The sequence below is a fragment of the Schistocerca nitens genome, chromosome 6 (assembly GCF_023898315.1).
Source record: "Schistocerca nitens isolate TAMUIC-IGC-003100 chromosome 6, iqSchNite1.1, whole genome shotgun sequence".
In the NCBI taxonomy this organism is placed as follows: Eukaryota; Metazoa; Arthropoda; class Insecta; order Orthoptera; family Acrididae; genus Schistocerca; species Schistocerca nitens.
Window position 1 is genome coordinate 620,196,661 of NC_064619.1, and position 24,370 is coordinate 620,221,030.

Here is a 24,370-nt window from a genome sequence, read left to right on the forward strand (position 1 = left end):
ACGGCCAATAAACTGCGGTCGGTAAAGTCAACCACTCGGCCGTGGCGTTCCTCCTGCCGGTTGCTCAGGCGGGAAGAAGTGACCCTCACGCGTCTTCGGACTGGGCACTGTCCTCTCATACATAGTTTTCTATTACGGCGGGAGGATCCCCCGTTTTGTGGTGCTTGTGGTGTGCACATCTCTGTCCGCCACATTTTAACAGACTGCATTTTATACCGTGATGCAAGTGCAGAAGCACAAGTTGATAGTGATCTGCCCTGTGTTTTAGCTAATGACGAGACGTGTGTGTCTAGGGTTTTTAAGTTATGTGATGTGTCTGGACTCTGGCCTAAACTTTTAGGCTGGAGGTTTTAGTGTATTGCAGAGTGGCTGACTCCTCCCTTTTTTTCCTTGCGGTCAGCCAGCCACTTCCATCTGCTACATTGTTTTAGCCCCCTCTCTCGTTTTCTTCCTGTGTTGTCCATGTTTTACTGCTGACGTCCTGCTTCATCCCACGCTTCGGTGTGGGTGAGCACATCTTTTCCAATGATTGTTTCCCGTGTTTTATGTTCCGTTTTATGTAAATGTTCTTTTTTTCTTGACACCCGTCTCACTATGATACTGAACGGGCGCTGAAGACCTTGCTGTCGTGCGCCCACAAAACCCCTCTACTACTACTACCCCTAAATGTGTGACGCTGCGCGATAGAAAGTGATGCTGGGGTTTGTTTTCTAATGTCTGTTCAATTTCTGGGAAGATTTGCTTTTCTGCTGAGAAACTTGGGTACGTGTATCTCTGAGCAAGATACAGGTATGAGTCATGCAATTTCTGCAGCGATAAGTATGCCAACAACGTTACGCTTACCTAACGACCTGTTAGTCATGCATGAGTTTCAGCTATTTATTGCCAGTGTGAAAGTAATGAGTGGTTGTTCCAGAAGCAGTAAAATGCATAAAATAGATTATGTGAAAGTTAGTTTTATTCTGTTACATTTTTTATATTGCGAAACCTTCTTATTTTGTACTTACTGTGTAAAAGGATGGAGGGGTTCGGAGATGACGATAATGTTTCCATGAAAAATGAAATGTCGTGTGGCTAGGGCCTCCCGTCGGGTAGACCGTTCACCTGGTGCAGGTCTTTCGAGTTGACGCCATTTCGGCAACCTGCGCGTCGAATGTTTCCATAATAAGACAGAATGCTAATTAATTAGGGTATTTGCTGCTGGGAATCGCTCTAAAGTTGTGAAAGTCTTAAGTTTTATAGACATCTACCACGGCTTCCGTTCCCAGTAAGACATACTTGTGCCAACGGAATGGCTTCGTTGTGTTGTCGTAAGCTCAACAGGAAAAGTCGTCGCGTGAAGGTTCGAACGTTCCTGTATTCAGGTGAGCCAACATTAACGCTGCTCACATAACTCGACAGCAACCGCGGGAAGCTCAAATAGGCGCATCGAACTGACTGCTTTCTGTTCTCGCCACATATTTCCAATACGTTTGGATACCAAAATCGTCCGCTGTTACCGTATTTGTGTGCGTTATGACCTATTGCTATCTTTCGAAATCATAGCAAGAAATCGCCTAAATTCGTACTAGTGAAAACTGGCTTTATGTCTAGTAAAATATAACTACATTCTGTTTTCTGTGATGAAACTGTTGTAAGGAAATGGACGGGTCTGAAGTATGCGGCCCGTGCTGCCCTCGACAACGTCAGTATCGGCTCTCGAGCAAAAACTATTGACGAGAATTGCTTTAGGGTGTCAGGTATTTGGGGGGGGGGGGGGAGTTTATTGGTTACCATCCATTGTGCGCCAAACTTAGACAGTTCTACATCTACACTCCGCAAGCCACCCAACGGTGTCTGGCGGAGGGCACCTTACGTGCCACTGTCATTAACTCCCTTTTCTGTTCCAGTCGCGTATGGTTCGCGGGAAGAACGACTGTCTGAAAGCCTCCGTGCGCGCTCGAATCTCTCTAATTTTACATTCGTGATCTCCTCGGGAGGTATAAGTAGGGGGAAGCAATATATTCGATACCTCATCCAGAAACGCACCCTCTCGAAACCTGGCGAGCAAGCTACACCGCGATGCAGAGCGCCTCTCTTGCAGAGTCTGCCACTTGAGTGTATTAAACATCTCCGTAACGCTATCACGGTTACCAAATAACCCTGTGACGAAACGCGCCGCTCTTCTTTGGATCTTCTCTATCTCCTCCGTAAACCGCATCTGGTACGGATCCCACACTGATGAGCAGTACTCAAGTATAGGTGGAACGAGTGTTTTGTAAGCCACCTCCTTTGTTGATGGACTACATTTTCTAAGGATTCTCCCAATGAATCTCAACCTGGTACCTGCCATACCAACAATTAATTTTATATGGTCATTCCACTTCAAATCGTTCCGTATGCATACTCCCAGATATTGTAATGGGAGAACTACATAGGCTATTTTAAGCACGACTTCGGTTTAAATTTTCTCCGTATAATGTTTAGTTTATTTAGAGTGCCCTGTCCTTTATGTAAGGAAAAGGTAAACACGATATAACATCGAAAAAAGTTGCACAGTTCGGTAATGAATTAGCGGAAGTGGGCGAGCGCTGCATCTGCTTAGCATGGTCTGACGTGAAGCCTCATAATCTTATCTAATCTAATCGCCTGTGCGGCTGATGGCCGGGACGTGGTGCAGACAGCGCACATCCATGGAGGTTCGCTGGCAGGTAAGTAGGATCTCTCTCTCTCTCTGTCTTTCTGTGTTCTCTGAGCAGCCTCTGCAGCGCCAGCTGACGGCGCTGTCATAACTACATTTATTCTCGCGCTATCTACTACTGTATCATGCTGCGCACTTTAATGCTTCTCCGCTTTACTGGTGGTAATATTTCTGCACCTTACTGGCGGTCTAAATTGGCGAGAGACGGCGACTGCAGTCGCGCTTTGACAAACTGTCGTACCACCGTTTTTGGCTCCGGTTGTTCCGTAGCGATTTAACCTGGCAGAACTTCTCACTTCGTGGTCGTCCTCTCTACGTAGAACGGAGAGGTGCGAGTTCTCTCTCTGCATTATTAAGTCATTTCCGCTTATCGACGCGAGTTTCTGTACAGATATCTGCTCTCTGCAAGCCAGCTACGGTGTGCAGCGAAGGGTACTTCGTGCATCAAAACAGCTCTCCACCCTGCTCTCACTGCTCCTGTTTCTGTTCCATTAGCTGACAGCAAGACTGTTTGTACCTCTATAAACGACCTAATTTCTGTAATTTCGCCTCGCGTTCAGTAAGCGAGTGGCTTATTGGCTTCCCCACGATGAGATACTTAACGGTTCCGGCGGATCCAGTTGGCTGGTCGATGATCCTGTAATCAAATGCTACGGAGTTTTCTCGCCCGTTTGTTTGCTTTTAGTACCAACTGTCAGACTTTGCGCCAAGCGCTGAACATCTTCAAATTTCGTTTCATTTATTCTAATGCAATATTCACGTACCATACGCTATCCAGTTCCCCTGTATTGAATGGTTCAAAATGGCTCTGAGCACTATGGGACTTAACATCTATGGTCATCAGTCCCCTAGAACTTAGAACTACTTAAACCTAACTAACCTAAGGACATCACACAACACCCAGTCATCACGAGGCAGAGAAAATCCCTGACCCCGCCGGGAATCGAACCCGGGAACCCGGGCGTGGGAAGCGAGAACGCTACCGCACGACCACGAGCTGCGGACCCCCTGTATTGAGTCTAAGTGGCCGAATCTCCAAACGTACACTTTTAGACGAAGGATCAGACCTAAAAATGTTCAAATGTGTGTGAAATCTTACGGGACTTAACTGCTAAGGTCATCAGTCCCTAAGCCTACAAACTACTTAACCTAAATTATCCTAAGGACAAGCACACACACCCATGCCCGAGGGAGGACTCGAACCTCCGCCGGGATCAGCCGCACAGTCCATGACTGCAGCGCCTCAGGCCGCTCGGCTAATCCCGCGCGGCGACCAGACCTAATTCGCTTCTCAATTGACAAAACTTAACGTTATACTGTGGTTCGGGTCTGCTTGCTTTTTTGTGTCATCTCGACAGTGTGCAATTAACTTTAACTGTGTAGATATGAGCTAGGTAGCACGAGTGACCTAACAGCATTCTCATGTCACCGCTGTAAGGCTTATCTGACTTGACAAGGTCGTCTCGATATGCGGGATTGAACGATAGCGGAATGCTTTTCTCTATCGTCAAGTGAGGCGTTTTCTAATTTGACCGTTGGTTGTCGGCGTCTGCCCTGACTCAACGCAAGAACACAATTGTGTGGACGTTCCCACTTTCGTCTACTTGTAGAATGGTGTTTTTCCCCGTTCTTGTAATTGTCAGGTACATGAGAGAGAGAGCTTAGTTACAGAATAACTTTTGGAGATCAACTACATTTAATATGAAAACAATTTTCGACTATAAAATTATACTACTAGCTCCAGCGATGACAGTGGAACCAGACTTAACTTACATGTACCAAGAGAAAGGAAAAGGAAGAAACAGAACGTGTTAATGAAACGTAACTCAATCTCTTTCGAATTGTACTAATGCCTCTAGTCAGATAAAATTCAACTCAATACAGAAATATGCAAATATGCCTGAAAATTCATTGCAAGAAGACTAAAATAATGAAAATGATCACATCCAAAAAACTAATTAACAATGATGTCATAGGTGCAGTAGATGCGTTTTCTAATTAGGGCAGCTCAAGGCAAGGATTGGATGAACAGCAAAATGATAAACAGTCGTGCTATTTCCAACTGATCTGATTCAGTGGCTGTTCTTTAGTCAATCAACCTACTCGTCTAATCTTCAGCATTCTTCTATGCGACAACGTTTTAAATTTGTCCATCTCGCCTTGGCCGTACTCGTTATCATTCACTCTTCACTTCCATGCAAGACTACACCATAAACAACTACTTACAAAAAAAGACTCCCCAAAATATAAATGTACGTTAGATGCCTACACATTTTATCTCTGTTAGAAAAGTTTTCCGTCCTATTTATAGTCTGCATTGTATATTTTCTTTACTTCTGTCGATGCCAGTTACTATGATGGCTAAATGGTAAAACTCATTTACAAGCTTCAGTGTCTCAATTCCTACACTAATTACCCCAGGATCACCCTATTTTATTCTACTACGCTCAATCAACATTGTTTTAAATTAGTTTCTCATTAATGAGATTTTCACTCTGCAGCGGAGTGTGCGCTGATATGAAACTTCCTGGCAGATTAAAACTGTGTGCCGGACCGAGATTCGAACTCGGGACCTTTGCCTTTCGCGGGCAAGTTTCTCCTTGTTTTACTTTAGTGTTTACTCAATGTACAAATTTAATAACAAGGGGGATATACTCCAACCGTTCTCATTTACTACCTCCCTTTTTGGCTTTCGACTTTTACGTCTCCAATTTTGATTTCTGTTTAATTTATAATCGTTCGACCCCTGTACCCTGTTACCTTCAGAACTGCAAACTGTATTTCACTCAACATTATCAGTAACTTTCTCTACATCTTCAAAAGCTATAAAAGTAGGTTTGCAAGAAAAATATGACTGTAAAAGTCAGTCATTGTATACGTTATGGACTGACCGATATATTCGCTCCCCCAGAGGAATGGTCTATTTAGGGACATGACACTCATTTGAAGCCAAAAATTTCGTATCGACATATGCCCTATTCCGAATGGTTTCCGCGATAGAACACCTTTAGTATACATTGTTCTTTATTTTCTGTGCCGGCCGAAGTGGCTGCAGTCTGGAACCGCAAGACCGCTACGGTCGCAGGTTCGAATCCTGCCTCGGGCATGGATGTTTGTGATGTCCTTAGGTTTAACTAGTTCTAAGTTCTAGGGGACTAATAACCTCGGCAGTTGAGTCCCATAGTGCTCAGAGCCATTTTTTTATTTTCTGTAATATTCGATACGTTGTCATTGTTTATTACGTACCACAGTAGTGTAGAGGAAATGGCGAGAATAGTTTGAAACTTGTGATATGTTAAACCGGGAAACTATCTCAGACTTGCGTACAAAAACTACCTAATCTACAGCGAATGAGCGTCGCGCAAGATTTTCAACAATGTCTCGTTCCCTTGGTGCAAACTAGAGAAAAAATTATTTGAACTTTTGCTGAAGGAAATTAAGTGTAGTTTAATTTTTTACTACGATGCGTTTTCGCTAGAGAAATAGTTTTTGATTTATTCAAGAAAAACGTACAAAAGTGACATTAAGCGTTTTCTATACCGGGAACCATTCGGAACAGGGCATATGGACATATGAAGTGTTTTGCTTCAAGTGAGTGTTTCTGTCATATCTCTGAATAGCGCCGTATTTTTCCTGTTTACATACCTCTATACTTGAATATGCATGCCTATACCAGTTTCTTTGACGTTTCAGTGTAAATAAGGGCACATGTTTTAGAGTTTGACACTAGTTCGGAACATATTATTATTTGTCCATTAAATTTCTGGCATACAAACGCGCAAATAAAATTTCTTCCACTGATATTTCGGCCGCGTATCGTCCGGCCATCCTCTGTCATTCCTCCTGGAAAACCATATATAATTTCGTCAGGACTACTGCAGTTGCTGTTAATGTTTTTAAAAAATGTTAGGCAGTTATTTCACAAGACGCAGCTTAATTCAGTGAACAATGGTATAATTTATGGAGCGAGTTTATGTAAAAACGTGCGTATATATTTTTGGTTGTTTTGCGTAGTGTGCAGTTTTTAAATCGCTGCGTGAAGCTGAGACAAACAATTACCTTTCGTTGCTATATTCTGTGTTCAGTTGTTTTAGGAGAAGCACCTGTGGTGACAGAAAATTTTTTAATGCAGTCAGATGCTAAATCATTTGTCCTAGTTATGATTCTTGTACTGGACCGAGCGAGGCGGCGCAGTGGTTAGACACTGGACTCGCATTCGGGAGGACGACGGTTCAATCCCGCGTCCGGCCATTCTGATTTAGGTTTTCCGTGATTTCCCTAAATCGCTCCAGGCAAATGTCGGGATGGTTCCTTTCAAAGGGCACGGCCGACTTCCTTCCCCGTCCTTCCCTAATCCGATGAGACCGATGACCTCGCTGTCTGGTCTCCTTCCCCAAAAACAACCAACATCTTGTACTGGTAACGTAATTTTTCCGGGGGTTTTTGTTTTGACCCCTTATTACGATGGTTAACCCGAGCAAAATTATGAAACGAACGAGCACTCAGGCGCAACAGTAGGGCCTAGCGCTTGGGATTGGAGGCCAATTTCGAACGACAATGAATTAAAGGCTCATTTTTTAGAAAGGGAGCTGCCGCCATTGTCCCACTGCCTCCTCATTCATTGCTTCCCTTTCGTGACCCTACTCATATACATACAGTCTCGTTTCTGTAAAACTTGTGGCTAAAATTTTGCTCCCTGTATTTTAACCCTAAGACCTTCAAATTTTCAAAAAAATTATTTAGCCAACACTGCTAAAAGCTTTCTCTAAATCTACAAATGCTGTAAACGTAGGCTTGCCTTTCCCCAGCCTATCTACCAGGATAAATCCTAGGGCCAGTATTGGCCTCTACTGTTGTTTCCTTCCACTCTTCTGTAAATGACTTCTGTCAATATTTTGCAATCATTACGTTTTCCACTGATAGCTCGGTAATACACATGTCAGCACCTGCCATCTTTGGAATTGGAATTATTACATTTCTCTCGAAATCTTAAGGTTTCCACCAGCATGCGGTGTATAAAGTAAACCAGGAACTAATTAAATATCTGCAGCTACGGATTGTTTAACGTTTATCCGCCTGTTCGCTTTGTGTTAAATTGATAATAGTGACGAAACAGTCGGCTTTATCTGATTTGCGGCCGTCATGTTGGCAGGCTCCCGCGCATGCGCAGCAGCCGGCTGCGGCGTCGCCGCTGCGGCGGCGCTTCAGCTCCGCGGCGGACCTGTCGGCGCCCTCCGCCTCCGCCTCCGCCGTCCCCGCCGCCCCCGCCGCCGCCCTTGCCAGCCCCGCGGGCGGCCTGTACTCGCGCGTGGGCGGCAGCCAGCTGGACGTGCGCACGTCGCCGCTGGACCGCTCGCAGAGCTTCCTCGACCTGTCCGCCACCCCCGCAGCCAGCGCCGCCCCCGCCGCCGCCCCAGCCCCCGCGAGGGAGCGCTCTGCCGACGCGCAGCAGGCCACGGCCTCGCTTCCGCGGAGGACGTCCTTCAGCGGCACAGGCAAGTAACAATGACCAAGAGTGGTCCGACGTAACGGCCTTGCGCTCTTGTTTCCAGGAGCTTAAAATATTAATAGGAAACTCTTTCCGCAAAATATTTATTTGGTTACACACTGGCTTTCAGCTTCTTAGGCCATTATCCGTTGATAGCTGAAAGTCACGAACACAGATAAAATGACGTCTGAATTGCACAGATATTATTTACACGGAGATACGAAAGATGCAAAAATGATTACGTGTAGAGTAATTACAAAAGAAAGTATTAATTTTTATGTCACTCAGAAATGGTTACATTTAACTAACAATGGACCTCAACGTGAGAGAAGCTGGAGATTAAGAAAGCAGATTCAACCTTTGACGCTCATCTTTCAATGGAAAACCACTCTTATTATGTACCGGGTGATCAAAAAGTCAGTATAAATTTGGAAACTTAATAAACTAGGTAAAAATACATTGATTTAAGAACAGATGAAAAATAAAGTTAAATTTACAGCTGTAACCCAAACAGAAACTTTATTTAACAGATGGGAAAAAGGAAATTGACTGCTTTTCTTAAAAGAATGTAAGACTTCACAATCTACCGGGTGATCAAAAAGTCAGTATAAATTTGAAAACTGAATAAATCACGGAATAATGAAGATAGTGAGGTAAAAATTGACACACATGCTAGGAATGACATGGAGTTTTATTAGAACAAAAAAAAAACAAAGTTCACAAAATGTCCGACAGATGGCGCTGAACAATAAAACGTTGGTGACTGCGCATGACAATCGTGTATAAAAGGAGCTGTAATGAGAGAGAGAATCAGAAGCGCCAGCAGTTGCAGCATGTTGACGTTACCTGAAAAGGCGCTTTTAGTAAAGCTGTTTTATCAGAATGGGGAATGTGCTAGTTCAGCGTTACGATCCTATCGCCATAGGAAGGGGATTCGAACGAGTAAAGGTCCGTTGACAAATGCAGCTGTGGCGAGGATGATTTCGAAGGTCGAAGCCACGGGTTGTTTAGACGATAGACCCCGTAGTGGCCGACCGAGCACAAGGCGTATTGCTGCTGAGGCAGTTCAGGAAGAAATGGAGACTGTAGCGGGTTTCGTCTATGCACAGAGAAGTCAGCGCTCGTGTAGTCACACGTCGCACCGGCATTCCATACACAACTGTTTGGTTGGCACTTAGGCGTCCCCTCCGATGATATCCGTGCAAAATCCATCGGCATCATCAACTGTTACCTGGCGATTTAGTGAAGCGGAGGGCATTTGCGGTGTGGGCGTTTCAAAAGATGGCGGAAGATGACGATTGGTTGAGTAACGTGTTGTGGACCGACGAAGCTCATTTCACGCTCCGAGGATCTGTCAACGCCCACAACTGCAGAATTTGGGCTACCGAAAATCCTAGAACTGTCGTGGAAACTCCATTGCACGACGAGAAAGTCACGGTATGGGTTGGATTTACCACATCTACCGTTATCGGGCCTTTTTTCTTCGAGGAAATGCGTGATTCTGGTTTTGTACCGTAACTGCTACCGTGACGGGTGAGAGGTACGCCGATATGTTACAGAATCGCATCATCCCCAGCCTGGCTGATAAACACCTGCTGGAACGTACGATGTTTATGCAGGGTGGCGCTCCACCCCATATTGCTAGACGCGTGAAAGATCTCTTGCGCACGTCGTTTGGTGGTGATCGTGTGCTCAGCCGCCACTTTCGTCACGCTTGGCCTCCCAGGTCCCCAGACCTCAGTCTGTGCGATTATTGGCTTTGGGGTTACCTGAAGTCGCAAGTCTATCGTGATCGACCGACATCTCTAGGGATGCTGAAAGACAACATCCGACACCAATGCCTCACCATAACTCCGGACGTGCTTTACAGTGCTGTTCACAACATTATTCCTCGACTACAGCTATTGTTGAGTAATGGTGGTGGACATATTGAGCATTTCCTGTAAAGAACATAATCTTCGCTTTGTCTTACTTTTTTATGCTAATTATTGCTATTCTGATCAGATGAAGCGCCATCTGTCGGACATTTTTTGAACTTTTGTATTTTTTTTTTGGTTCTAATAAAACCCCATGTCATTCCAAGCATGTGTGTCAATTTGTACCTCTCTATCTACATTATTCCGTGATTTATTGCCGGCCGCGGTGGTCTAGCGGTTCTGGCGCTGCAGTCCGGAACCGCGGGACTGCTACGGTCGCAGGTTCGAATCCTGCCTCGGGCATGGGTGTGTGTGATGTCCTTAGGTTAGTTAGGTTTAAGTAGTTCTAAGTTCTAGGGGACTTATGACCTAAGATGTTGAGTCCCATAGTGCTCAGAGCCATTTGAACCATTTTTGAACCGTGATTTATTCAGTTTTCAAATTTATACTGACTTTTTGATGACCTGGTAGATTGTGAAGTTTTACATTCTTTTAAGAAAAGCAGTCAATTTCCTTTTTCCCCATCTGTTAAATAAAGCTTCTGTTTGGGTTACACTTGTAAATTTAACTTTATTTTTCATGTGTTCTTAAATGCAAAGCTTTTTTTTCCAGCCTTCTGACTGGTTTGATACTGCCCACCATGATTTCCTCTCCTGTGCCAACATCATCGCAGAATAGCACTTGCATCCTACGTCCTGAATTATTATTTGTTGGTTATATTCCACTACCTGTCTTGCCCTACTGCTTTGACCCTCTACAGCCCCCTCAAGTACCGTGGAAGAGAGTCCTATCCTGCTTTTTGTTGCTGTTTTCGATATGTTTCTACCTAATTTTGTACATCCTTCATGAAACGTGTAATGATGCTCACAGAAAAAAATCATGTAACTACTTCTGCTGACACAAAAATGTAATACTTTCTTCTGTAAACACTCTGCATGTCAACATATTTGTATCTCCTGTATAAATTTTATCTATATTTGTGACATTCGGTTGTCTTCTGACTATGGCCTAGGAAGCTGACAGCCGTTTTGTGACCAAGTAAATATAATTTTGCGGATCCTTAGAAAATGTTTTCATTTAATATTGTTATGTTACGCCAACCACCGACAGGAAATTCAGTAAATGTTATAAAATTTTCCACATTCAGTAATTTTCAGACGGACATCTTGTTCTTAAAATGTGCAGTATTAATTCGTAATAACATAATGCGAACACTGTGTTGTTTATTCTCTGCAGACGTTCTAATATTCTGGCACGAAAGTTGATACAGAATGCTAAGAAAACGCCTGGTGGCGTTGCGGGCACGTGACGCGGTAGCAAAAGCATGTACGATGGCTTTTGAAAAGTCCGTGCGAAGTCCGAGAGATGGCACCACCGGCGCGTATCGAGGTCATGTTTAGTTAGTAGCATCTTTGGAAAGAACGCACACAAAGTTTCAGCCATATTGGTCTATTTCTTTGTGTTTGGCATTCGTGTAAATCGAGGAAGTCGAGTGATTGTCAAAGAAATGGACGGAAAAGAATTTCGTGTGGTGATTACACATTACTTTATGAAAGGCAAAACGCCGCAGGAGACTAAAGAGAAGCTTGATAAACATTACAGTGACTCTGCACCTTCGATTAGAACAGTTTATAAGTGGTTTCAAAAGTTTCGGAGTGGCCATATGGGCACAAGTGATGCTGAACGTTCTGGACGCCCTGTGGAGGTTACGACTCCAGAAATCATTGATACAATCCATGATATGGTGATGGATGACATAAGAGTTAAGGTGCGTGAGATTGCTAGTGCTGTGGCCATCTCGAATGAATGGGTACATAAAATTTTGCATAAACATTTGGACATGAGAAAGCTATCTGCAAGATGGGTTCTGCAATTGCTCACACTCGACCAAAAACGGAATCGTGTGAAGTGATGCAAGGATTGTTTGTAGCTGTTCGGGAAGAATCCGCTTAAGTGTCGTCTCGTCACTGTAGATGAAACATGGATACATTACTAGACTCCTGAGACCAAGGGAGAATCTGCGCCAAAAAAGGCGAAGAACATTCCTTCGGCCAGAAAGGCTATGGCGACTGTCTTTTGGGATTCGCAAGGGATAATCCTCATCGACTATATGGAGAAGGGTAAAACTATTACATGTACATATTATTCATCGTTATTGGACCATTTGAAAACTGAGCTGCAAGAAAAACGCTGGCGATTGGACGACAAAAAAGTCCTTTTCCATCACGACAATGCACCAGCACACATCTCAGCAGTTGTGGTCGCAAAATTAATGGAAATAGGATTCCAACTCGTTTCACGTCCCCCATATTCTCCAGACTTGGCTCCCTCGGACTACAATTTGTTCCCCAATATGATGAAACTGGCAGGACAAAGATTTTATTCAAACGAGGAGGTAATTGCAGCAACTAACAGCTATTTTGCAGACTTGTACAATTCCTATTATTCGGAAGGGATCAACAAATTAGAACAGCGTTGGACGAAGTATATAAGTCTGAGATAAGAGACTTTGACAAAGGCCAGATTATTGTTACGTAGGGTCTGTGAACGAGTAACTCGTAAAAGGCGAAGCTGGTGGAATGTTCACGTGCTACTGTCGTGAGTATCTATGGAAAGAGGGAGAAGGACAGTGGAACTACCACTAGGCGCTATATGCACGGACGTCCACTACTCTTCACAGAACGTGGGGTATGGAGGCTTGTGTGCGCGATAAAGCAGGAGAGATGGTGATCTGTGGCATCTCTGTGGAAAGAGCACAGTGCTGGTGCACGCACAAGTGTTTCGGAACACACCGTTCATCGTACGTTGTTGGAGCTGCGCTGCATACCACCCCTACGTGCTCACATGTAGACCCAACGACATCGTCAATTTTCACTGCATTGGGGACGGGACCATCGGAATGGTAAGTGTCGGCTCTTCGGGTTAATCACATTTTTAGCACACTAGGTCGATGGTCGTGTCCACAAACACCGTCATCGAGGTGAACGGCTGCTCGAAACGTGCAGGGTGTCTATTTAGAAAGGAACGCAAGGAAGTTTGTGACAGTAAGCGTAGTGACAGGATATTTGTGTACCAACTTGGTGGTACTACGGTTTGCTTTTATTCTCCACGATCACCACCTGTGAACTGCGAGTTTTTCTATCATGGTTTTTACTGTGGGTGGGGGGGAAAAGCCATCGCCTACCGCGAGAATGACGACAGTGCTACTGACCAAGAAGACAACGATGAAGCCAACGAGGATACAAGTGATGGCGGTAGTCCTTGATGCTATCTAATAATCTACGTCTGGCGTGTGGTGGAGGGTACTTTGTGTACCGCTGTCATTAACCCCCTTTCCTGCACCGGTGGCGAATGGTTCGCGGGAAGAACGATTACTGGTAAGAATCCCTGAACATGGATCTCTCTAATTTTGTGTTCATGGTGTTTTCTCGAAATTTACGTACGAGGAAACAATATCATTGTTGACTCTTGTAGGAAGATACGCTCTCGGAAACTGAACAGTAAACTAGCACGCGAAGTGCGATCTTGGTTGATCACTTCCGTGGCGTTTTCGTGCTTACTAAATGAACATGTAACGAAACGCCCTGCTCTTTGAATCTTCTCTGTTTGCTACATCTATTCCGTATGGTACGGATCCCATACTAACGAGAAATATTTAAGGGTTTTGTACGCGGCCTCCTTCGTTGACGGACTAAGTCTTCTGAGGATTCTTCCGGTGAATTCCTGCTATTAGTTTTAGGTGGTCGTTCGACTTCAGATCGTCCGTACGCATACTTCTAGGTATTTTTGGGAAGTAACTCGTTCCAGAGAGTGTTGTGCAATCGTGTAATCATACAATAACGTGTCTTTATATATAAGCAATACATTACTTTTGTTTATGTTGAGGTCCCCTGCAGAAACCGTCGATGCTTGCAGACCTTCCTGCATTCCGTTACAGTTTTCAAGAGTTGTGACTTCTCTGTGCACCACAGTTTCATCGTCGAAACGCCTCGTGGAACCAGAATGAGATTTTCACTCTGCAGCGGAGTTTGCGCTGCTATGAAACTTCCTGGTAGATTAAAACTGTGTGGCGGACCGAGACTCGAAATCGGGACCTTTGCCTTTCGCGGGCAAGTGCTCTGCCTGTCTGAGCTACCCAAGCACGACTCACGCCCCGCCGTCACAGCTTTACTTCTGCCAGTACCTCGTCTCCTACCTTCCAAACATTACAGAAGCTCTCCTGCGGACCTTGCAGAACTTGCACTCCTGAAAGAAAGGATATTGCGGAGACATGCCTTAGCCACAGCCTGGGGGATGTTTTCAGTATGAGATTTTCACTCTGCAGCGGAGTGTGCGCTGATATGTAACTTCCTGGCAGATTAAAACTGTGTCGCGGACCGAGACTCGAACTCGGGACCTCTGCCTTTCGCGCTACTGCAGCAGCAGGTATTACAGCTATCAACAGCAACATAAATCAAAGGACAAGGAGTAGAGGTACCGTCATAGCCATCCTCCTTAGATCAAAGAGCAGAGAGAGTAGCCAATTGCCTAATGACACTATTCAAGAATGGAGAGCGAAACCTTTCATACATCATTAGTTACCGGCGCCCATTTAGACGGCGTGTTCATTGCCTTTCGCGAGGAGTTTGATGCAGTTTCGCGCTGCCGCCTCACGAACAAAATACGAACATACAGAATATCAGACCATCTGTGTGGTTGGATTGTGGAGTTCCTAGCAACTATAACACACCATGCCATTCTGAACGGAGATGTCATCAAGTGTGCAAGTAACTTCGGGCCTGCTCCAAGGAAGTGTTCAAGGCCCATTACTTTTCACAGCGCATATAAACGACACAGCAAATCATGTCGGAAGTTCCACGAGGCGAAACGTCCTGGCAGATTAAAACTATGTGCCGGACCGAGACTCGAACTCGGGACCTTTGCCTTTCGCAGGCATGTGCTCTACCATCTGAGCTACCCAATCACGATTCACGAGTCACGACCCGTCCTCCCAGCTTCAATTCTGCCAGTCCGTCTCCTACTTTCCAAACTTCACAGTAGCTCTTCTGCGAACCATGCAGAACTAGCACTCCTGGAAGAAAGGTTATTATTGCTGTCTCATTCTGTATAGCGGCATATAAAAGTATCGGCTGCACAAGTAAATATACTGCCGGGTTTTAGAGCTGAATATTTAAGTAATGATTTCTTATTAGATATTCTGTAGTTCAACAAGCTAGCAGCCTCCTTATCCCCCTAGAACAAGAATTGAAAGGAAAGCAATGCACGTTCACAGTTGGTGACAACCACTTTGCTAAAAATGGTAATTGCATGTAAGTGACACAATAAAAGATGTCCGATAGGTCCGTCGTTCATTATCTCCACGTATCGGATTTGCTGGGAAACGTCAGCGAGCTAGCAGTTGGTGTCAAAATTGCGTGTTGAACCTAAACGTTGCAGTTTCTATTTGTAGCTCCGAACGCGGATTACGTCAGCATTTCCCCTCACACTTCTCCGGCCACCGCACAGACCAGTCTGTATAGCGGCATATAAAAGTATCGGCTGCACAAGTAAATATACTGCCGGGTTTTAGAGCTGAATATTTAAGTAATGATTTCTTATTAGATATTCTGTAGTTCAACAAGCTAGCAGCCTCCTTATCCCCCTAGAACAAGAATTGAATGCTTTCATTTCCTGAGACAGTGCAGAAAGGTTAGGAACTTAATCCAGGACATCAGTGCAAAGGTTGCTGATCAGGAACTCTACGCCGCCACATCGCTTCCAGCAGGGTTCGAACCGTCGTACCTCCGACTCGAGCGCCATAGCCCAAGTGTGCGTTAGGCGGGTATTACACTATCATATTTCTTGCACGCTAGTTGCGTTAAAAATTGGCTTTTAACGCCGTTGGTGTGCTATTTCTTCACATCGGAAATCTTGTTATTCCATTCACACCGCCACCTCCCAGTGCAGTCGCACTACTTCTTTGTGCCACCTGTACCTGCTTCACACTGTCAAAGAGAAAGACTGGACGTGATGAAAGCTCAAAATCTGTTAATACTCCGTCACACAGTGTAAGTAAAACTATGTTCTACTGCAATTTCAAAAGAACAATTTATAATATTTACCGAAAACTACGAAACAAATATATAAAATAAAAATATTGGCTCCCGACATTATCGTTTCGCTACCGATATATCGGGGAATAAATGTTGTCGATATACATCGTAAATTTCTGGAGAAATTGTCGATATATCGACATTTCTTCAACAGCTTTATCCCACACTCAGGGAATGAGCGTAGTGGAGCCAGGAATCCTGCATCTCCGCCTTGGTATGCCCCTAGTCGAGCTGGTTTGCTATTACCTTCCTCCGACCTGTCAACAAGTGTCAAGTGTGTATCTGTGTCGTGTGGATGGCTGTAATGAGCCCTTGTAGAGTGTGGTGTTGTGTTTGTGTTGTGTATGAAGGGAAACGCGTACCACCATCAGCAATGTGACATGCTTTCATTTCCTGAGACAGTGCAGAAAGGTTAGGAACTTAATCCAGGACATCAGTGCAAAGGTTGCTGATCAGGAACTCTACGCCGCCACATCGCTTCCAGCAGGGTTCGAACCGTCGTACCTCCGACTCGAGCGCCATAGCCCAAGTGTGCGTTAGGCGGGTATTACACTATCATATTTCTTTAACAAAGAAATAGGATAAAATATTCGCTATTTCTTTTGACAAAGATGTTTCGCGTAGCGCTAAACCGGGCTGTTACACTGTCATCATATTTTTCGTCGAAGTTCGAGATGGCGGAAAACAACTTGTTATTATGCGCTGCAATTGCTTGTGCCACAACTGCATTGTGTGTGCATTTGCAACAGAAGCGTCGGGAAAAAGGGAAACGTACTTGGGTGAAGCCGTGCGTTTTAGGTCGAGATAGTAAAATCATTCAGAAAAATTTGTTACCAGAGCTACAAGTGGAGGACGTCGAACGCCAAGTCTTATATAAAATTACTTACGAATAGATGCAACTGTATTTCAGTACTTGCTCCGCACTGTGGCTTCTCGTATTATAAAAAGAACACTCACTAGAGAAATGCTACGTGTTCCAGAAGACAGGCTCACCATAACACTACGGTTGCTCGATACAGGAAAGAGCGACTCTAGTTTACAATACAGCACTCGATTACCACAATGCGCTTTAACCAAAATAATTCAAGGAACGTGTGAAGCGATGCATAAAGCTCTGATGTGGGAAGATCGGACGGTAAATATTTGTTTAGTACACTATATGGGCAATAAGAAGTATGCCATATTTTTTCGAATAATATAGAATTAGTGAACCTACAACTACAACAGATGATACAGTTTTTAACCAGTGGTATCCAAAGTTTAAAAATAGACAAAATACAATGGAAAGCTAAGAAAAAAATTTGTTCTAGAGTGTGACCGCCTACTCTACTTTGGCTTCCTGAAAAGTTGCCTGGATGTTTCCAGATGTAGAGGTGGATGGCTGTAACTGTGTTTGTGGAAATAAAGTCGCTTGCAGCATATTCCACCTGCCCATCAACACACGTTTAATGCGCCCCTTGCTCACCTCCCATACCAGTCGAAACAAGGTTATTAGAAAGAGTCGAAGGAACACAGCAACTAAACTTCGAAGCCATATTAACAGACTACAGAGACGTAAAATAGCTGCTGCGATGCCAGCGCTCCAAGCGGTTACATTTCACATTTCAGTGAGCAGAAGACGAACCACTTTTATAATCAAATTCACGGCGAGGCTCTAGATTTGATCATATTTCTTTGACGAAAGGCCAGATTTGACAAAGTTCCCTGTTGCACTATTTAATTTCATTGACATAAATATTTGACATACCAGCTTTGACAAAGCAATATGATAGTGTAATAGCGACCTTGACTTCGGAGGCTGGTCATTTGAGTGTAATGATCAAAAATCCCATTCTAAGAAGACTCTTGGCAGAGTGATAGATGAGATTCGATTGAAATCGAATGTCGGTAAAAGTGCAGACTTCTGACAAGTCGCTACCGACATTTCACAGCAGACAACATTGTGTTTAACGGGACTAATGTGTAAATAAATAATTCCAAAACGTCAGCAGCTGTCAGAAATCCGTAATATCGGTCGACGTCATCTGCTATCGATTCAGCAGTCCCCTTAGCCGGCTCTCCGGGTATCTTCTTCGCCTACACTGTATTCCACTGAATGTGATTACCACAACAGCCGATCTACGCCTCGTAGTCAGCTTGAGAACAGCACGTCGGCACGCCACAAAGGAGCGGCTTTTTCACGCCTTCCTTTGTTGCGTCTTACAGAAGCGAACTCAAAAATCAGAGAGAAAGATTCACAAAGGAAGGAAAGCTGCGCTACACAATTGACTTCCGTGTTTTACCCTTTCTCACGACGGAGAGGAATATTCGTCACGCCATAAATTGAAACTCATACAAACCTTGCCTTTCTTACGCTCGTACATAAACAAATGTTGAACGAATGCGTGATGTCCGGATTCCCTTGGAGCACTTCGGGCATTGCTGTGCGGTGCACATATTCAGATGTTACAGTGTACAAGATAAAATCTGTTCTAAGTTACGGTAGGTTTGGCCGCTACAGAGCAACTAGTGGGGTGAAGTATATAACAAACAAAAATTTTGGTCTTGCCCCGAGCCCCGATAAATATTTCCAGACGCCCATGGGTACCTGTAAATAAAAACCGTTCTATCCACAGACGATTTTCTCATGGTGGTCAAGAGGCGGGGAGGGGGACTTGCCTCTGACCCCCCCCCCCCCCAATCTGGAGTACAGAGTTTTTACTCATTACAGAGTTACCATAAACCATGAGAAATGCCGCAGTGGGTACACTGGTTCCCGTCAAATCACCGAAGCTAAGCGCTGTCGGGCGTGGTTGGCACTTGGATGGGTGACCATCCGGGCCGCCACGCACTGTTGCCATTTTTTGGGGTGCACTCATCCTCGTGATGCCAATTGAGGAGCTACTCGACCGAATAGTAGCGGTTTCGGTCAAAGAAAACCATCACAACGACCGGGAGAGCGGTGTGCTGATCACATGCCCCTCCTATCCGCATCCTCAACTGAGGATGACACGGCGGTCGGATGGTCCCGTTGGGCCACTTGTAGCCTAAAGGCGGAGTGCTGTGTATGAGAAATGATCGAACCATCTCTATACAGGTTTTCCAAAGGATTCCTAGTTAAGCTCCCCGATAATTTATGTTACAATTTGGTGTTACCATCCTAGCAGTGCGCCTGGCAATTCATTCGATACCTTTCGTCTTGTCTGCTCGATAAGGAATCCAAACATTGGAACAATACTCTAGAATTGGTCGCACTAGCGTCTTGTATGGGATTTACAGATGCACAGCATTTTTTCAGAACTCTTACAACAAATCTAATGCTTCAGTTCGCCTTCTCTGATACTTAATACTGATTTCACGTTGACGTTCCATTTCATATCAGTTCTTTGTATTACTACTTAGTACTTATGCGCTGTGATGTGCCTAAGATGTTCATCATTTTGTAATCAGATGCTGTCGGTTTTTTCCTTTGTTGTAGGTATAATCGTACATATATCCACATGTAATCAGAAGCCTGTTTGAGCCAATCGAGTAGAAAACCTGCGGTGAAACCTACTATTTTAACTTTAGGCCGTATTTAACAACGGCGGATGGATGTAGATACTTTGGTAAGAGGTGGCGGCGGTGCGGTGTGTTGGCAGGCCTGCTGCACTCGCGGTCGCAGAGCCTGCTGGACGTGCGCGCGCACCGCAACAGCATCGCGGGGGATCCCCGCGTCGGCCAGATGATGGAGCGGCGGCAGCGCGGCCTGTCCAAGCTGCGGGGGCTCGTCATCCCAGAGCGCGTGCCTGAGCTGCCGGTGCTGCTGCCGGATCTGCCGGAGATCAAGTGAGTCTCACAGAGGAGCGGGAGTTAAAAGTGGGAGAGCACAAGTTTAAAACAAACAAGAGCACGCTGCCTTTAGTTTCTTGATAAAAGGGAGGGGTGTTACGGGAGTCATAAAGCTGACCCCAGCACCCCCCCCACCCCCCTCCAAAAAAGAAATACGAATAAAAGTGTTTATTTTATTACGTGTATCACATTTCTGAATTACACTACTGGCCATTAAAATTGCTACACCACGAAGATGACGTGCTACCACAGATGTGAAATTTAACCAACAGGAAGAAGATGCTGTGATACACAAATGATTAGCTTTTCAGAGCATTCACACAAGGTTGGCGCCGGTGGCGACACCTACAACGTGCTGACATGAGGAACGTTTCCAACCGATTTCTCATACACAAACAGCAGTTGAACGGCGTTGCCTGGTGAAAAGTTGTTGTGATGCCTCGTGTAAGGAGGAGGAATGCGTACCATCACGTTTCTGACTTTCGTCAAGGTTGCATTGTAGCCTATTGCGATTGCGGTTTATCGTATCGCGACATTGCTCTCGCGTTGGTCGAGATCCAATGACTGTTAGCAGAATATAGAATCGGTGGGTTGGAGGGTAATACGGAATGCCGTGCTGGATCCCAACAGCCTCGTATCACTAGCAGTCGAGATGACAGGCATCTTATCCTCATGGCTGTGACGGATCGTGCAGCCACGTCTCGATCCCTGGGTCAACAGAGGGGGACGTTTGCAAGACAACATCTGCACGAACAGTTGGACGACGTTTGCAGCAGCATGGACTATCAGCTTGGAGACCACGGCTGCGGTTACCCTTGACGCTGCGTCACAGACAGGAGCACCTGCAATGGTGTACTCAACGACGAACCTGGGTGCTCGAATGGCAGAACGTCATTTTTTAGATGAATCCAGGTTCTGTTTACAGCATCATGATGGTCGCATCCGTGTTTGGCAACATCGCGGTGAACGCACATTGGAAGCGTGTATTTGTCATCGCCATACTGCTGTATCACCCGGCGTGATGGTATGGGGTGCCATTGGTTACACGTCTCGGTCACCTCTTGTTCGCATTGACGGCACTTTGAACAGTGGACGTTACATTTCAGATGTGTTATGACCCGTGGCTGTACCCTTCATTCGATCCCTGTGAAACCCTACATTTCAGCAGGATAATGACGGCCGCATGTTGCAGGTCCTGTACGGGCCTTTCTGGATACAGAAAATGTTCGACTGCTTCCCTGGCCACCACATTCTCCAGATCTCTCACCAACTGAAAACGTCTGGTCAATGGTGACCGAGCAACTGGCTCGTCACAATACACCAGTAACTACTCTTGACGAACTGTGGTATCGTGTTGAAGCTGCATGGGCAGCTGTACCTGTACACACCATCCAAGCTCTGTTTGACTCAATGCCCAGGCGTATCAAGGCCGTTATTACGGCCAGAGGTGGTTGATCTGGGTACTGATTTCTCAGGATCTATGCACCCAAATTGTGTGAAAATGTAATCACATGTCGGTTCTAGTATAATATATTTGTCTAATGAATACCCATTTGTCATCTGCATTTCTTCTTGGTGTAGCAATTTTAATGACCAGTAGTGTAAATTACAAAGTAACATGAAAACGAAGTTTTTCGGAAATTACAAGCTATGTTAAACGCAGGATACTTTTCGGTTTCTTGCACACGTGGATGGACTTTTATCCTGATCGCCTGTGAAGAAAACTCCAGGGTATCAGTTTACAGGCTGCAAGTACCTGCAATCTATAAGAAATCTGACACAGTTTGAGAGCTCACTGACCAGGCAAAGGAAGCTGAATAAAGCAAGGCAGAAACGGAAAGATCCCCTAAAGCATTGCCCTTACTTACACGCTTGCAGAACCATAATATGCAGACTTGCATACACAGTCGCATACTGAGGCGGCACAAGTCATGAGATACCTCCTAACGTTGTGTCAGACTTTGTCTGGAGTGGACTCAACAAGTTATTGGAAGTCCTTTACAGAAATATTAAGAAACGCTAACCCTATAGCCGCCCATAATTCCTAAAGTGTTGCCGGTGCATGATTTTGTGCACTAACTGACCTCTTAATTATGTGTCATAAATGTTCGACGGGTTTCATGTCACGCGATCTGGGTGGCCAGATCTTTCGCTCAAACTGTCCAGAATGTTCTCCAAACTGATTGTGAACAATTGTGGCCTAGTAATATGGCGCATTGACATCCAAAAAATTTCATCATTGTTTGGGAATATGAAGTACACGAATGGCTACAAATGATCACCAAGCAGCTGAACATAACAATTTCGAGTCCATGATTGGTTCAGTTGGAACGGAGGAGGAAACGGTACTTTCCATGTAAACACAGACCACACAATTATGGAGCCACCACCAACTTGGGCAGTGCATTGTTGACAATCTAGGTCCATGGCTCTGTGCCCTCTGTGCCACACTCAAACTCTACCATCAGCTCTTACCATCTGGAATTGGGACTTATCTGACATGGCCACTCCAGTCATCTACAGTCCAATCAGTATGGTCCCAAGCCCAGGATAGGTGATGGGCTGGCAGGTGATGGGCTGTCAGCAAAGGGACTCGAGCCAGTCAACAACTGCCATAGCCCATTAAGGCCAAATTTCGACACACTGTCCCAACAGACATGTTTGTCGTACGTCCGACATTCGTTTTTGTGGTTATTGAACGCAGTGTTGCTTGTCTGTTAGAACTGACAACTCTACACAAACGCTGTTGCTCTCAGTCATTAAGTGAAGGTGTCGGCCACTGCGTTGCCTGTCATGAGGGGTAATGCCTGGAATTAGGTATTCTCAGCACACACTTGACACTGTGTGTCAAGGAATATTGGATTCCCTAATGATTTCTGAAATGAAATATCCCATGCGTCTATCTCCAACTACTATTCCGTGTTCAAAGTCTGTTAATTTCATCGTGCGGCCATAATCATATAGAAAGCTTTTCAAATGAATCACCTATGCACAAATGATAGCTCTGCTAATGCACTGCCCTTTTATACCTTGTGTATGCGATGCAACCACTAATCGTATATGTGTACCTCAGTGTAGCGCTCAGTGAATTACTTATAATGATGCATGGAAATTTCGACTTCGTCATGCAGATTTTGATGATGTCAGAGTTCTGAGAGTTTGTTGCTGTTACAGTGCACAAAACAATTAGATAACACATGTACTTATAAAATGTTTTAACAAACACTTTCCGAAGCTATATTCCTTTGAATTGCAATTTCTTTCAAGTTATGCAAAAGTCATGTATTAAGCACCGAAGTAAACAAATTATTATGGTTTTTTATAATTGGTATATTAAAACATTTTATATATTTTATTATTATTATTATTAAATGTGGGATGATATACAGGACTTAAAAACCCCTCTGAGGCCTGCGATCATTTTTATGTTAATAATTGGCAACTAATGCTGTACAATTGCAATAAAGTAATGAGATGTTCAACTGACTCTTTTATTAGAACATGTTATGTGTTTCGGGATTACACCCATCTTCAGACATCACAAACTTCAACTCCTTCCTAACCAACCAGGCGTACAGCCTTGACAACTCAAAGAAAGTGTCCACTTGGAAAAATAGGTTATAAGATAAATATCAACAAAAATAAGACACGTGTTGCAGTTGAATTAAACTAGGCAATGCCAAAGAAACTAAATTAGGAAATGAGATACTAATATAGTGGATGAGTTATGCTGTTTGGGCAGCAAAATAAATGACATTAAGAGAAGTAAAGGAAACATAAAATATAGCCTGTCAATAGCAAGAAAAGGGTTTTCTGAAAAAGAGAAATTTGCTGTCATGTAATTCAAATTCAAATTTAAGTATTACTAAGTCTTTTCTGAAAGTATTTTTCTGTAGTGTAGCCTTGCATGGAAGGGAAACTTTGGATGATAAATGTTAGAAATGAGGTTGCAATGAAGACCGTTGAGAATTAGATGGATGTATCGAATAAGTAATGAAAAGGTACTCAATTGAATTGGAATTGACACTTCTAACTGCAACAGTTGCCTTTCAACTGGTTCTTAGCTCCTTCCTCTGGCAGAAGTGTTGAAGAGGAAGGAAGAAGGTTGGAGGAAAAGGACTGGTGAGATTTAGTAAATGGGGAAAATCATGGAAAAGTTGGCAGAACCCCAGTTCAGGGGAGACTTACCAGACAGAATGAGAAGTATCGGAAAAACAGACTGACTGGGGACCGCCCAGTGCCAAAGGTCTTTCCTTCTCATTGTGTTTGGTAAATCTCACGTGACCTAGGGTTCTGGGTGACTTTTCCATAGTCTCCCCTTTTCTAAACCTCACCAGTCCATTTCCCTTATCCCTCTTCGTTTTCCTTCAGACTTTCTGTCAGA

The 24,370-nt window shown here is 44.4% G+C and overlaps 1 protein-coding gene across 1 annotated transcript in view; it reads left to right on the forward strand.

The window, feature by feature from the left end:
* LOC126263528 (serine-rich adhesin for platelets) overlaps window positions 1-24,370 on the forward strand; it is a 245,304-nt gene that overhangs the window by 187,148 nt on the left and 33,786 nt on the right. The window contains exons 8-9 of the mRNA XM_049960622.1: window positions 7,833-8,175; window positions 19,797-19,983. Of these exons, the coding sequence (XP_049816579.1) occupies window positions 7,833-8,175; window positions 19,797-19,983 (530 nt within the window). The remainder of the gene's footprint in view (window positions 1-7,832; window positions 8,176-19,796; window positions 19,984-24,370) is intronic.